The sequence below is a fragment of the Danio rerio genome, chromosome 12 (assembly GCF_052040795.2).
Source record: "Danio rerio strain M-AB ecotype USA chromosome 12, GRCz13ab, whole genome shotgun sequence".
Lineage (NCBI taxonomy): Eukaryota > Metazoa > Chordata > Actinopteri > Cypriniformes > Danionidae > Danio > Danio rerio.
The window spans coordinates 6,766,662-6,783,784 of NC_141032.1; the positions used below are offsets into that span (position 1 = coordinate 6,766,662).

Here is a 17,123-nt window from a genome sequence, read left to right on the forward strand (position 1 = left end):
TTCCATTTTTTTCAGCCTCGAAATGCAGGGACTTTTTTCTCCTGACAGTTTTTTATTGCTTTGTCAAAAATAGTATAATACTGGAGCCCTGACCTTTTCAATCGTCCCCTCTCTTCATGGATATGGATAGAGTGCAGGGGCCGAGACAGGCACTCGAGGACCTCCATTGAATCTGAATGTCTGGAGCCTGAGGGTTGAGTTGCGGAGCTGCAGTTTCTTTCATTTTTTGCTTTTTAGTTCTGTGAGGTGAAAAATGACATTTGTATTTCAGAGCTATTGGCATTGTGATTGTTTTGAATTGAATATTGGCATGGCATTAAGACACACACAGTACACAGTACATCTTTATGTAGACTTGCCATAGATAAAAAAAAAAAAAAATTGTACTGTATAGACTGTATATTCTATACCCCTACACCTAAAACCAACCCTTGCAGGAAACAACCTGCATATTTACATTTTCAAAATACTTGTTTTCCTCATGGGGGCCAAAAAAATTCCCCATGAGGTCAAAATCTGCTGTCATAGCTATACTGTGGACATTTGGTCCCCACAAAGTAAGAAATAGAAGAAACACACACACGCCCATTGATTTCTTTTTCAAAACTCCTAAAGATACACTACCAGTCAAAAGTTCGGAATAATTGTGACTTTTTACTTGTTTTTGTTGGAGGTCTGTTACCGCAACCTGACCAGGTTCTCATGTACACACACAAGAAGGACATTGAGATTTGTAGAAATGTACACAGCGGTCTCTGCACTCAGAAATAAAAGTACAAAACCGGTCACTGGGGTGGGACCTTTTCAAAAGGTACACTTTTGTACCGTACAGCAGTGGTCTTCAACTCACCACAGACTGGTCAACGCTTCACAATATCTCCGCGGCCCAGGGGGTGGGTGTATGTAGATGTGTGTATGTATGTAGGCGACCATCAACCGTTTTCTCAGAGGATGACAAGCTGACAAAACATGTCTGAAACTCTGATACAAGTTTAAATTGTGGAGAAAATTAAAAAGCACTGGTGTGCTAACATTGGCAAAATTTGTATATTCCATACAAAATATGCAGCTGATCGGTCAGTTCTTGTCATGTGACTCATGGTGCGCTTGCGGCATTCTGAAGATGTTTTTATCTGGGTGTACCTGGAAGGCGAGAGCGCATCATGCCGCTTACATGAATCCCGCCCATGCACGCACAAGCTGTGCGCCTCCATTAGAAATAACGATCTTGTGGGTGGTAAACTTGGTATGTGAATGACTGGATTTGTGACCTCCAGCAGTTGATCTTTGTCTTGTACAGTCATGCTGGATTCACCAGATTTTTTGACAAATGTGTTGTGGATTCATTCCTTGGCAGTTCATGGGTCCTTCATCCTTCACTGGGTCTTTTCCCCATCCAGCCTATCTAAGGGGCATGTGCAGGTTAAAACTTTTAAAGAGCGGGGGGTGGGTGGTGGGGTCGCGCGCAAACTGAAGGGGGAGGGGGGTGTTGGGGGCGGGGTTAGGGAGTGTCGTTGGGGCACTTCAGATCATTTTGGAAGGCCACTCTCTATCCAAAACTGCACAGGCTGATCCTTATGTGTACATGTGCCTGTTCCAAAGACAAAGAGAATAAGCCGGAGAATATGGTCATTTTTCAAAATAAAAGATTTTCAAAATAAATGATTGTTCAAACGCAGATATGGAATAAAACGGGAATAATTAATGATTTCTTGTGCGGGCCGGTACCGTTTAATCCACGGCCCGTTACCAATCTGCAATACTGCTGTACAGGTCCTTGTTTGTACAGTACCTTTCAAGATGAATATTAATGCCTAAAAAAATGTGTACTTACATAGTACCTTAAAGGAAGAAAAGTGTACCATAAAGTTACAAAATTGTACCTTTAAAGTACCAATGTGTAACTGTTTGAAACAATAGTGAACCTTTTAAAAAAAGTACCACCCTAGTGGCAGGTTTTGCACCTCTATTTCTGAGAGTGTGGTGGATTTACAAGAAATGGCAAGTATGATAAAACACATCTCAGAGACCTATTTGCCACTGTCAAAAATGTACACAGTGGCCTCTTGTGGATTTATGAAAACAAAAACTGCAAGCAGACGTACATATTTATCAGTTCTCAAAAATTTAGCCCTGAGTACATATCTGGAATGAGCCTGGGTTGACCTTTTTACAAAGACAAAAAATAAATTCCATGCCAAAATAAAATGAAAAGTATATATATGAAATACTTTTTTTATATGAAAAGTATATATAAGTACAATAACATTAGTTAGTGATAATGTATTTATTACTAACATAAACTAACAATGAACAATATCTGTACAGTATTTATTTATCATAGTTTAGCATTTACTAATGCAATATTAACATCCAAATTCATGCTTGTTAACATTAGTTCATGAACATATTTCCATTAACTAATGTTAACAAACTACATTAATAAATGCATTGTTCATTGTTTGTTCATGTTAGTAAATGAATAACAATAACTAATACAAGCTTATTGTAAAGAGTTACCATAAAAATAATATCAAATAAAATGTAACACAGAGACTTTGAAATACAAAGCAGTGTTTGCAGCTGCAGAAGAAAGTCATCATCATCATCATCATCATCTCAGCTGCATCCAGTCTCCGGGAATATGTTTGAGGGTACTTGAAAATCACATCCTGGCAGGAGCGAGATCCGAGCACCGCAGCTTCAGCGGATGAAAGAGGTGTTGGAGAGTTTCATCCCCTGGCAATTACGACCGCTATAGAAGTAATCCGTTCCACCACGGGGGATCAGAGTGAGGGTGCTGACCTAAAAAAAGAAATAAATCCATGCCATTGAAGTCCCATTGAAAAGTTGGGAATAACAAACAATGGCTGTGTCATTGTGCCTTTCAGCAATATCTCTTTTTCTGACTCTCTTCAAATAGTTCAAATCCTGTCGCTCACCCTCATGTCATCAGGAAAGTATTTGAAGAATCTCCATTCAGCTTTCGTACAGTACATTTAACAGCATTTCATACAGTATGCGCTGGCCAAGAGGACAGACAACCCCATAAAGTCCATACAAAATAAAAAGAGTGCGTCAGGGATGACACACTTTATGGGTATGATTTACAGTAATATCAGAGATATAATGGTGTGCATTATAATTGAGACTTACACTCACCGGCCACTTTATTAGGTACACCTGTCCAACTGCACACTAATGCAAATTTGTAATCAGCAAATCACATTACAGCAACTTAATGAATTTAAGCATAAAGACATAGTCAAGATAATGTGCTGAAGTTCAAACTGAGCATCAGAATGGGGAGGAAAGGGGAATTAAGTGACTTTGAACGTGACATGAATGTTGGTGCCAGACGAGCTGATCTGAGTATTTCGGAAACTGCTGATCTACTGGGATTTTCACGCACAACCATCTCTAGGGTTTACATAAAATGGTCTGAAAAAGAGAAAATACCTAATGAGTGGCAGATCTGTGGGCACAAATGCCTGGTTGATACCAGAGGTACAATGCAAAAGAGCATCTCTGTACACACAACCTATCTAACTTGAGGCAGATGAGCTACAGCAGCAGAAGACCACACTGGGTGTCACTCCTGTCAGCTAAGAACAGGAAACTGAGGCTACAATTCGCACAGGCTCACCAAATTGGACAATTCAAGACTGGAAAAATGTTGCCTGGTCTGATGAGTCTCGATTTCTGCAGCGACATTCAGATGGCAGGGTCAGAATTTTGGTGTCAACAACATGAATCCATCCTACCTTGTTACAAAGGTGGTGATGGTGGTGTAATGGTGTGAGGGATATTTTTTTGGCACACTTTGGGCCCCTTAGTAATAACTAAGCATAGTATCAAAGCCTTCCTGAGTAGTCTTGCTGACCATGTCCATCCCCTTGTGACCACAGTGTACCCATCTTCTGATGGCATCTTCCAGTAGGATAACGCGCCTTGTCATAAAGTGCGAAACGCTAGATGGCAGTGAGGTGTTAGTGTTCCTCTGTGTCGAGTTTCTTCACTGGTGTTTTGTTTTTTCTGAACGCTTCCTTAATGTACAAGTGGCTCAAACTCGCTCCTTTTGAGGCAGGAACCGGCGGACATGCAACAACTTTAACCATGAGGTAAACACAAAACAAACCTTTCCATCCGGAGCTCCTTCACGGTACTCCACACTTTTAAACAATCGTTCCATCGTGCTTGTGCGGATCTCAGTCCCGCCCACACTTGTCAGCGATACCAAGCTGACCAATCACAGAGCTTGTGCTGTGTCGTTGCGACGTTTAGCTACATTTTTTGAGAGGTGTGCGTCAGCGATGCCGATGGCCATGGCGTACGGCTATGCGTGGACGCGTAGGCTGTGCCGTAGCATACGCGTGCGCTTGACGCAGAAATATAAATAAGGTGTACCTAATAAAGTGGCTGGTGAGTGTATATATGAAGGCATTACTTTTGTTTTATCACCTTTCTGGCAGTAAGAGTGGTTGAGCATCAGATGAGAAGCATCTTGAAGTGGACAGGGCTAAAAGGCATTTGATTGGTCACGATTTGATTTGAAACTCAAGTATGGGGACGTGAATAAAACCGTTAATCCATTTAGGGGGAAGTAACGAACTACAAGCTTTACGTGTTTATATTGGTTTTATATCTCCTAAACACAAATGTTGTCACTTTTTTGGTGCGCACTAGCTTATAGATATCCTAAAAAAATGTTTTTTTAAATCTTTATTTTAATTTCACGAAATCTTAAATGACTTTATTCAACATCTTCACTTCTACTGTGTAATGAAGACATGTTGCCCTGCTGACGTATAACTCAAAGACTAGGTACCTTGAACGTTTCTATGTCTACGTAGGGTCAGAGAGGTCTCAGAATTTCTCTAAAACATTTTAATTAGTGTTCTGAATTTAAATAGAGATCTTTTGAGTCTCTAACATCATAAGGCTGATGACAAAATTGGTGATGACATCATGAGGGTTAATGACAGAACTTACATTTTTGGGTGAACTATCCCTTTAAGTGCTCTTCATATCGAGTAAATCTGTAGTTAAGAGTCCCGCCGTCCCTCCTTTCTCATCTGAGTCTCTCAGCAACATCAGCTCAGCTCCTCCCTCCATTAAGATAAATCCCGCATGATGACATAAACATTATTGATTTTGCAACATCCTGTCTTCACTTAGAGACGCTCTACAGTTTCGGCGAGAGAAATCGTATGCATTACAGGAAGACTGTCGGACCATTGAATGTCTGTCTGAAAGCTGATACTCCTTCCCCTAGAGAGCTGTGCATGGCATTGCCTCATTGGGATGAGATAACCAACCGTGCTCAAATTTTGTGAATCACAGCAGGTTCTTACTTATGTGACATAAACAAAGTCAAGGTGACCTTATCAGTCAGACAGAGAGGAAAAATAACTAAAGCAACTAACTTGCGTTGTTTTTACTGAAAGGTTTACTGACAATTAATTAATAAGGTGTAAATGGACATGTTGTTGTAAACTGAAGTCTTCACCATCTATAGGGTTGAACAGTGGAAGAAGCTGTTTTCCATATTCCAGACCAGTGAGTTTGTAAAGATTAACTTTAGCTTTTCTTGGATGACTGGGTACCGAGCCAAGGCCACAACATGCATAATATGATATTTGAGATGTTTCCATTCAGACTGGAAATAACATATTTTGTTGAATGTAAAAAGGATTGGTTTATATACCACTAAAAAAGGAGCAAATAAAAACTACAAATTTAGAGAAATGTACTTTCCAAGAATATCAAGTGTTTAGCATTAGTGGTGACTCTGGTCAGATGGTTATGTAACTATATTTGACCTGAAGGAGCTTGGACAAATATACAGTTGAAGTCAGAACTATTAGCCCCCCTGAGTTATTAGCCTCCTTGTTTATTTTTTTTCCCCCAATTTCAGTTTAATAGACTGAAGATTTTTTCAAAACATTTCTAAACATAAAAGTTTTAATAACTCATTTCTAATAACTGGTTTATTTTGTCTTGATGATGACAGCACATAATATTAGACTAGATATTTTTCTAGACACTTCTATACAGCCTTAAATGACATTTAAAGGATTAATTAGGTGAACCATAGGGTAATTAGGCAAGGATGGTTTGTTCTGTAGACTGAAAAAATGTAGCCTAAAGGGGCTAATAATTTTGACCTTAAAAAATTTAAAAATGCTTTTATTCTAGCCGAAATAAAACAAAAAAAGACTTTCTCCAGAAGAAAAAATATTATCAGACATACTGTGAAAATTTCTTTGCTCTGTTAATCATCATTTAGAAAATATACAAATTTTTAAAAGGGGGGCTAATAATTCTGACTTCAACTGCATTCATTCATTCATTTTACTTCGGCGTAGTACATTTATTCATAAGGGGGTCGCCACAGGCGAATGGACCACTAAATGAAACTTATTTAGCATATGTTTTACACAGCGGATGCCCTTCCAGCTGCAACCCAGCACTGGGAAACACTCATACACTCACACACCTACATTACAGCCACAACCCACGCCAACACGGGGAGAACATGTAAACAACTGACCCAGCTGAGGCTTGAACCAGCGACCTTACTGCTGTGAGGCAACAGTGCTAACCACTGAGCCACTGTTCCGCCTGTCAAATACACAATGAATTCTTAATAAATTGCAAGAATTCATACAGTATGGTGAAAATATTAATTATATTTTAGAAATAAACTTTAATGAGACTAACGAATACTAATCATTTCAAAACAATTAAAATAAATTAACAAACAAATAAATCGAGTTCTCAAAATGTTAGCATGCAAAAATTATAACATATTTTCTGAAATGTTTCAGTTGGACATTAATCTTACGGCAAAATATTTTAATGTATTTATTTTGACAATTGATTTATAAACAAACAAATATTAGTAATATTTCTGCTATAAAAACCAACCACACAAACTAAAAACATTATAGGTTTAATTATAGGTTTAATTAAATAAATGCATTTATTTATCGATTTTAATAGAAACAAAATAGTAAAGAAGTAAAATAATAAGTAAGCAAATGAATAATTAATTAAATAAATAAAAGTTTTAATATTTTATTAATAAAGACATTAATATGATGAAACAATTGTAGACAAAATTGCTGAAATAAATAAATAGAATTTACACAATCTTAACAGTTTAGGAAAAGTAATTAAATAATTATTAATAAAACATACCAATGACACAATCTAATACTTTTGATTAATCAATCAATACATTAAATTATTTGAATAAGTGATAATATAATAAATAAACAATAAATAAATATAATAAAAGAATAAACAAACAAATTAATTATTAATTAAAAAATTAAATAAAAGTATTAATGTTTATTATTGTTTATAATGTTTAATATTGATGTCTAATAAGAAAAAAACTAACTGAAGAAAAAAAGAATGTAATAACAAATAAATAGAATTCATACAAACACCAACACATTTTAGGTAAATAAATATATAAGTAAGTAAACAGACAAATAAATAAATAACTACAAAAATATAACAACACCAGAAACTAATAATAATGTTGATCAATGAAATAAATATTTTAATGGATTTCAGCAACTTGTATTCAAGAAGTGTTTGTCTAGCCTTTATCTAAGGAGGCCTGAAACCGATCTCTGAATATCTGAATGCATGGAAATGAAAGACGTCAGATCTCAACATCAGGCTGACGTCAGTGTCCAAGGTTGGACGGATGTTCCATGGTCACTTTCCATCGCAACCTTGAAACATTCAAATATTGTTTAGAAGTTGGTCTAATGAAGTTACAGCTTGACATTATTGTGTGGACATTACCACTATGATGTCTATCAGACGTCGGATTTTGGTTGCCAGACGAATAAACATCAGTACTTGATGTCAATTGGCTTAAGATGTTGGCTTGACGTTAGATTTTGGTCACTTAACAATGCAACCTAAAAACAATCAAATATCAATGTTATTTAATGTCTTTATTAGACGTCAAAACAACGTACATTGAATTTTGGTTACCCAACATTACAACATAAATCTAACCTAATATTAACATCTTATGACGTTGTGTGTCTGCTGGGTCTAGGCTGCATCTAAATTAGTGTTTAGTGGATGCATAATTGACATCTTATCAATCAATCAACACATAAAGAAATAAACAAACATTTTCATAAAATTACAACTTCTTGTTTTCAAGAAGCGCTTGTCCTCAGCAGGCACAGGACATCAATATGACATCAGTTGATGTTGTACCACAACGTCGTGGGACGTTGCATTTTGGTTGGAAACGAAAATTGGGTTGACGTCAGAACCCAACATCAGGTCGACGTGAGTGTCCAACATCGGACAGATATTGCATTTTGGTCACTTTCCAACGCAACCTAAAAACAACCAATTATCAACGTCTAATGATGCTACAAGTTGATGTTGTGCAGACATTACCAGTATGATGTCTATTAGGCGTTGGATTTTGGTTGCCAAACCTGACGAATAAATGTCAGTATTTTTGTAAATTGGCCTAAGATGTTGGCTTGCTTGACAATGGTTCTCTAGCCAACGCAACCTACTGTAAAAACAAGCAAATATCAACGTCATTTGACGTCGTTTTTGGACGTCAAAACAACGTACATTGAATTTTGGTCACCCGACATCACAACCTAAATCTAACCTAATTTTAACATCTTATGGCGTTGTGTCTGCTGGGTCTAGCCTGCATCTAAATTAGTGTTTTGTGGACGCATAATTGACGTCTAATCAATCAATCAATCAATCAATCAATCAATCAAAATAAATAATTAAATAAATAAATAAACAAACGGGCGAGGCAGTGGTGCAGTAGGTAGTGCTGTCGCCTCACAGCAAGAAGGTCGCTGGTTCGAACCTCGGCTCAGTTGGCGTTTCTGTGTGGAGTTTGCATGTTCTCCCTGCCTTCGCGTGGGTTTCCTCCGGGTGCTTCGGTTTCCCCCACAGTCCAAAGGCATGCTGTACAGGTGAATTATGTAGGCTAAATTGTCCGTAGTGTATGAGTGTGTGTGTGAATGTGTGTGTGGATGTTTCCCAGAGATGGGTTGCGGCTGGAAGGGCATCCGCTGCGTAAAAACTTGCTGGATAAGTTGGTGGTTCATTCCGCTGTGGCGACCCCGGATTAATAAAGGGACTAAGCCTACAAGAAAATGAATGAATGAATAAATAAACGTTTTCATGGATTACAGCTTCTCGTTTTTTTGTCTAATCTGCATCTAAATTAGTGTTTTGTTGACAAATCACATCTAATCAATCAAATACATAAATAACATTTTTCATGGACTATATCGATGCTTGTTTTCAAGAAGTTGTCTAGCTGGCATCTAAATTAGTGAATTTGCTTAATTCACGTCACCAATCAGATCATGCTAATCCCAATTAAGTTGATTGTCAAACAGATGATTCAGTGTGAGGCGTGAAAGCGTTAACGGCGGACTGCATGGAGCGAGAGTGAGCAGGTCTCTCTGGGGAAGGAGGGAGAGGGACATCTAATTGCTTTCTCAATGAAACAATCGTCCTAGTCTGCAGACAGGGAGCGCTCGGAGCTGTGCTGAACTAAAATCTTCACCGCTGTATATTGTAGTAAGTTGGAAGGACATCCATTCAGCGGGAGTGGTTACGGTGCAAACTTCAAAACATGAGCGAACTGGACGAAGAATTTGCCAAGATGCTGCTCATAAAAGAGGAGCGGATTAAGGAGATGGAGAGGCTGCTGTCGGCGAAGGAGCAGGAGGTGAATGAACTGAAAAGAAAACTACATAAATATCAGTCAGTTCTGCCGAGCACCATCGGACCCAGAACCAGGCGCGCGCAGGGCATCTCGGCTGAGCCCCAAACCGCGAGGTCTTTCCAGGACCTGAAGAGCGAGGCTTTACGCAAACACCACAAGTCTGTCAGGTACGAGTCTGTCATTTTTCATTCAAATATGTGCGTGTGTGTTTGGCATTGGGGTCTCTGTTAGGTTGTAATGAATGGTTTCAGTCCTAGTTCGAGTATATGTTACCCCGTGACAAAACTACTGTAGCAAATGTACTGTACTTAAAGGGGCAGTTCACCCATAATTGAATAATCTATAGTTGTTTACGCTATCGTGTTACCTTCACTTGTTCCAAACCTGCTTGTCTCTCTCGTTTTTGCTCCAAAACATCCACAAAAATATTTATTTTGAAAAATGTTGGAAACCTCTTTAATCATTAATATTAGGTGGTCTTAAAAACTACTGTAGTCCTTGTACTTAAAGGGATAGTTCACTCAAAATGTAATATATTATTATTATTGTTTATGTGACCTTCACTTGTTCCAAACCTGTTTGTTTCTCTCTCTTTTTTTTGCTTCAAAACACACACAATTTTTTTAAATGCGGGAAACCTGTTGAATCGTTGATATTAAGTGGTGTTAAAAACTACTGTAGCTCTTACTTAAAGGGATAGTTCACTCAAAATTGAAAGATCTATGATTATCTATGCAACCTTCAATTGTTCCAAACCTGTTTGATTTTCTTTCTTTTTTTTTTTGCATCAGAACACAAAAAGTTATTTTGAAGGAATGTTATAAACTTGATGAGGTGGTCTTAAAAACTACTGCCTACTGTATATACTTACAGGGATAGTTGAACATTCTATTATTATTTATGCAACCTTCCCTTGCACCACACATGCTTGTTTCTTTTCTTTTTCTTTTTTTTTTGCTACAGAACACAAAAAGTTATTTTTTTAAAAATGTTGGAAACCTGTCACCACTTTTAATAGTTTCCTTCTATAGAAAGTCAATGGTTACATGTTTCTAACATGTTTCAAAATATAATCTTTTATATTTGACAGAAGAAAGAAACACATACATTTGAGGGTGAGTAAATAGTGAGTATACAGTATGTTCACTTTTGGGTGAACTCTCTTTTTAACCAAGAGAAATGCATTATTAACCAAGTATTAACCTACATGTCGGTGCATTTTTATTACATTTAAAATACAATTTATTTGTAACTTTTTATTCCTATAACTCCTACCTTAAAGCACCTCTAGTAGTAAAGGCCAACTGATACAATGAGTGACCTATATTAAACTATTACAATTAGATTTTCACACATATAATGTACTACACAACTGTAGGCTGTGTACCGCTATACTAAATAAAATCTTTCCCTGTGTGTCTGTGTGACTATGCTACAAAGCATTCAAGTATGCATTGACATGACTACACTAAACAGTTATTACTAAACTAATACAACACTATATTATCAAAACCTTGAAGAATGATCTCAGGGATGTTGTTTTATCTAACTGGTCTCTAATAATGTTCTGAAAAGGTTATTTTTTAGGTTAGGTTTAGCTCAAAAAACCTTGTAATTTAATATGTACAATTTTTTAAATATACAGTGCTCAGCATTTATGAGTAAACACTATTTTGAAAATGAATATTTGTATTTGTAATTTCTCAGTAAATATGGGTCACATACAGTTGAAGTCAGAATTATTAGCCTCCTTTTGATTTTTTTTTTCTTTTGTAAATATTTCTCAAATGATGTTTAACAGAGCAAGGGAATTTTCACAGTATGTCTCATAATATTTTTTTCTTCTGGAGAAAGTCTTATTTGTTTTATTTCGGCTAGAATAAAAGCAGTTTTTAATTTTTTAAACACCATTTTAAGGAAAAAATTATTAGCCCCTTTTAGGCTATATTTCTTTTCGATAGTCTATAGAATAAACCATCATCAAACAATAACTTGCCTAAATACCCTTACCTACCTAGTTAGCCTAATTAACCTAGTTAAGCCTTTTAATGTCACTTTAAGCTGTATAGAAGTGTCTTGAAGTGTATAGAAATATCTAGTCAAATATTATTTACTGTCATCATGGCAAAGATAAAAGAAATCTATTATTTGTTATTAAAACTATTATGTTTAGAAATGTGTTGAAAAGATATTCTCTCCATTAAACAGAAACAGAAAATAAACAGGGGGGCTAATAATTCTGACTTCAATGCATATTGGTACATTTGAAAAAAAGATTTATTGAATAAATATATTTATTAAAATAATGTTTTAGTCACAGAACCTTAGAAATGGAAAGATAATACAATCAAATAAATTAAAATATTGCAAAAAAATAAATAAAATAAAATAAAAACTTTAACATTTCTACAAAATAAAAAAAAACAATAGATTTTTTGTTTCTCTTGATTTTTAACTATTTTATTTAATATTTTTCCCTAACATGTAAATTTGGGCTACTAATATTTGAACCACTAAAAAGCCAAAAGGCAAAGCTCTCGATTTACCGGTAAACCTATGTTCCTACTCTCACCTATGGTCATGAGCTATGGGTCATGACCAAAAGGACAAGATCTCAAATACAAGCAGCCCAAATGAGTTTCCTTCTCAAGGATGGCAGGGCACACCCTTATACATTGGGTAAGGAGCTCTTTCACTTGGAAGGAGCTCAGAGTAGAGCCGCTGCTCCTCCACATCGAGAGAAGTCAGCTAAGGTATCTCGGGCATCTGTTTCGGATGTCTCCTGGACGCCTACCTAAGGAGGTGTTCCAGGCATGTCCCACCGGGAAGACACAGGACATGCTGGAGGGACTGTGTCTCTCAACCGGCCTGGGAACGCCTCGGGATTCTGAGGCTGGAGGAAGTGTCTGGGGTTCTCTCTTAAGACTTCTGCCCCCATGACCCGTCCCCTCAAAAGCGTTTAAAAATGAATGGATTAATGTTTGAACCATTATTGTAAGTTATTTTTGCTAGATCAGCTCCAGATTTGGCTTCAGTACTGTCTGTATATGCACAAATATAATGTTGTAAAGCATCCTATATTCATTTAAATGAGAGATTTGTGGGGGTGTACTCGTATATTCTGAGCACTTTATAACCAAGAATTTTTTTTTTTTTTTACTTTCAAACAACTAAACAGTTTATATTCAGATAACTTTTAGGGCAACATTTATTCTTTATTAATGAGTACATCAACAAAACAGTCTTAAACCATTTTGTTTGTTACCTACAAGACAACAGTATTTTACGAGCGTGAAATGCAGACTATTAGAAAAAGGGTTTCAAAGTTATTTAAAATGACACCTCTACAAAAATGTGAATTTATGACAACATGTCACATGCATGCATATTACACGTTCAGCCTGTGTACCAGTGTGGTTGCTGAATTTATTTGATTGTACTTTTTTGAAAAAACTGAAGACTTCAGAGGCAAAAGCCTGTCATTCCATCTGTTTTTTCTTTTATCAGGCATTTTCATCAGAGCCCTACAATTAGGATCAGTAATTCCACTTGAATGAGAATGAAAAGGCTGTTAGTCAGTCATTAAAATTCCCATTTCAATGCCATTAAAGTGAAATTACCGAACACTTGATCCTAATAAAACCCTCAATTTATGTTCATGCATGTGTTTGCACCCTTATCACTAAATCACTATTATTTGAGAAATCGGAAACCATAATCATCAGCACCAGTTTGTTAACTTGCTTTTTCAATATTTCTCCAAAGTTTGAGCAGTTTTGAGTCATTTAATTCATTTTGGGGATTTTTTTATTTTTTATTAGTAACTTTATTCCTATAACTCTACCTCAAACCTGTTGTACTACAGTATATAATATATATTTTTTCTGTGTGTGTGATTATGCTACAAAGCAGTCAGGATATTGACATGGCTACACTTAACAGTTATTACTAATCTAATCAAAACCTTGAGCAAAGATCTCAGGGAACATTCTCAGAACGTTTGACTAATGTTCTAGTGAGGTTTGAGCTCAAGCTGTTTATTTTTTGGTCATTTAAAGGTTTTATTTATTACAAAATGATGATAATAATAATAATAATAATAACAACAACAATACAGTTGAATTAATTAGTTTTGGGGATTATTTTTTTTGTTATTAGTAACTTTATTCCTAAAACTCTTCCTCAAAACACCTCTAACTCAACCTTGTGCTATCTCAATCTAACCTGTAGCTACATAGTAAATATACGGCTCTGTCTTGTAGGTTCTCTGTATTAAGTTAAGGCTATCTAATATAATAAGTGGCCCACTAAACTTAGGTTAGATTTTCACACATTGACCTGTACTACACTACCGGTACTACAGTAAATAATATTTCTCTGTGTGTGTTACTTTGCTACAAAGCATTCAGGATATTCACTGGCCAGACTAAACAGTTATTACTAAACTAATACTACACTATATAATCAAAACCTCGAGCAATGATCTCAGGTAATGTTCTTAGAACGTTTAACTAACGTCATGATGAGGTTTGAGCAAAAGCTTTATCTTTAGTCATTTAAAAGTTTCCATTAAATATAAATAATAGTAAAAATTAATAATAACACTACTGTTGAATTAATTAATTTTGGGGGTGCTATTTTTATTATTATTAACTTTATTCCTATAATTGTACCTTAAAACACCTCTAACTCTACCTAGTCTTATCTCAATCTAGCATGTAACTACACTGTAAATATACTGCACGGCCTTGTAGGTTTTGAGTGTTAATAGTAGTAAAGGCCATCTAATATAATAAGTGACCCACTAATGACTACTGTTAAGATCAGATTTCACACAAATACCTGTACTACACTACAGGCTACTGTACTGCTGTAAATAATAGTTTTTTGTCTGTGTGAATATGCTACAAAGCATTCAAGATATTGACATGGCTACACTTAACAGTAATTACTAAACTAATCCTACACTATATTATCAAAACATAGCAAAGATCTCAGGGAACGTTCTCAGATCGTTTGACTAAAGTTCTGGTAAGGTTTGAGCACAAACATTGTTTTTTTGTCATGTAAAAGGTTTAATTTAATACAAAATGATGATGATGATAATAATAATAATAACAATGCAACTCAATGGCGCAGTAGGTAGTGCTGTCACCTCACAGTAGGAAGTAACTTTTTCTCTAGAACTCTACCGCAAAACACCTCTAACTCATAGTCCTATCTCAATCTAACATTTAACTACACGGTACTGCACGGTCTTGTAGGTGTTTAGTGTTAATAGTAGTAAAGGCCATCTATTATAACGAGTGACTTGCCAAAATACTGCGGTTATGATTAGATTTTTACAGGCATTAAAGATATTGACATGGCTACTCTAAACAGTTTTACTTAATCCATCTCTATATTATCAAAATCTTAAGGAATGATCTCAGTGAATTTTCTCAGAACGTTTGACTTATGTTTTGGTGAATTCTAAGCACAAGCTGTTTATTTTTTTGGTCATTAAAAGGTTTTATTTAATACCATTTGAATCTAATAATAACTTAGTTGGCGAGGCAGTGGGTAGTGCTGTCGCCTCACAGCAAGAAGGTCGCTGGGTCGCTGGTTCGAACCTCGGCTCAGTTGGCGTTTCTGTGTGGAGTTTGCATGTTCTCCCTGCCTTCGCGTGGTTTCCTCCGGGTGCTCCGGTTTCCCCCACAGTCCAAAGACATGCGGTACAGGTGAATTGGGTAGGCTAAATTGTCAGTAGTGTATGAGTGTTTGTGTGGATGTTTCCCAGAGATGGGCTGCGGAAAAAAAAAAAACTTGCTGGATAAGTTGGCGGTTCATTCCGCTGTGGCGACCCCGGATTAATAAAGGGACTAAGCTGACAAAAATGAATGAATGAATGAATAATTGAGTTGAATTAATTAATTTTGGGAATGTTTTTTTTTTATTTATTGCATGAAGCTGTACAGTTGAAGTCGTTGAATTATTAGCTGCTGTATATTTTCCCCCCATTTTTACTGGAAATATATATGTATATTTCAACACATTTTTAAACATAACTCATTTCTAATAACTAATTTGTTTGATCTTCATCATGATGACAGTATATAATATTTCACTCAATGTTTTTAAAGATGCTAAAATTCAGCTTAAAGTGACATTTAAAGGCTTAAATAGGTTAGTTTGGCTAGTTAGGGTTATAGAACAAGTCATTGTATAACAATAGTTTGTTCTGTAGACTGTTGAAAACAAATATTGCTTAAAAGGGCTAATAGTATTGACCTTAAAATAAATTTAAAAATATGTAAAACTGCTTTTATTCTCGCCGAAAGAAAACAAATAAACATAATTTGGAAAATGCTTGAAAACAAAAGAAAATTCACAGGAGGGCTACTAATTTTGACTTCAGCTGTATGTATTTGTCTTTATTAGCTATTAACATCACATGTTAATCCATAATGCTTACTCTAAAATGCATTCTCCTGAAAAGTCCACATTTGGTCTAAAGCGCTTAAAAGCTCTCTTTCACACTCTTGCTCAATGTCCAATAGCCCTTCTGTACAACCCTAACCTTGTTGAATATTTAATGCGGGCTGTTAAATATTTAATGTCCCAGATATTCACCGCTATATTTAGGATTCATATATTAAAACTGTCAACTTTTTCTGGGAAACAAGTGGAATATCCTGCAATAGTGCGAATAAGTAAACCCCATTTCTGTAAATGAATGTCTTTATTAACTTCTGCAGGCTTCAGTGGGAGCCGGGGCTTGCCGAATAGAAGTGTTTGTTTTGATTCTTAAAAATTAGTCAAGAAAAGTACAGTTTTGGATTATAATAATAATAATTATAATAATAAGTTGTCTGTAAAATATTAGCTTCCTTATAAAGTAAAATAAAGTGTAAAATAAGTTCTTGTTAGTAGCCACTAGGTGTCAGTCAAATATCATTAGCCAGACTGATCTTAAAACAGCTAGTGAAGCTTAATTGATGTTTGTTGAATTTGTGTGATGTTTATACTCGCGCCATAAATTTCCTTGGATGGGAAATAAGTTAGTTCTGGATGCCATTGTAATGCCCTACTTACAGGCATATTTATGGGTGATATAGTAATTTATGCAGACTCAATTATTAATAATTTATTCAGCATATAAGAGATAGAGAGTTATTGAGGGAGTTGTATTTATCTGTGTCATGTGATGTAAATTTGTGGCCTTCATAGGGGAAAACACTTTTCTAGGCCACTGGAGCATTCATTTCAATTCACTGATGAATTGAATCAATTGATCTCTTTTCTTTTAGTATTTTAACTGTTCTTTTACATTTTAGTGTGGAAAACTCAAAACTACATGGTCAGAAATGTTATGTGGTATATATATTGT

At 35.8% G+C, this 17,123-nt stretch overlaps 1 protein-coding gene and 2 long non-coding RNA genes across 4 annotated transcripts in view; 2 read left to right on the plus strand and 1 right to left on the minus strand.

Moving 5' to 3' along the window:
• Window positions 1-765, plus strand: part of LOC141376752 (uncharacterized) — a 30,690-nt gene extending 29,925 nt beyond the window's left edge. Inside the window, exon 7 of one of the 2 annotated variants that reach the window (XR_015503853.2) lies at window positions 16-765. This is a non-coding gene — a long non-coding RNA (uncharacterized LOC141376752). The remainder of the gene's footprint in view (window positions 1-15) is intronic. The other variant, XR_015503852.2, reaches the window with a different exon arrangement.
• The window catches only part of LOC147834386 (uncharacterized), a 310,219-nt gene continuing 293,731 nt past the window's right edge, over window positions 636-17,123 (minus strand). Inside the window, exon 6 of the long non-coding RNA XR_015503845.2 lies at window positions 636-2,805. This is a non-coding gene — a long non-coding RNA (uncharacterized LOC147834386). The remainder of the gene's footprint in view (window positions 2,806-17,123) is intronic.
• Window positions 9,471-17,123, plus strand: part of prkg1b (protein kinase cGMP-dependent 1b) — a 263,744-nt gene continuing 256,091 nt past the window's right edge. The window contains exon 1 of the mRNA XM_087274556.1: window positions 9,471-9,921. Coding sequence (XP_087130682.1) covers window positions 9,662-9,921 — 260 coding nt within the window. The 5' untranslated portion in view covers window positions 9,471-9,661. The remainder of the gene's footprint in view (window positions 9,922-17,123) is intronic.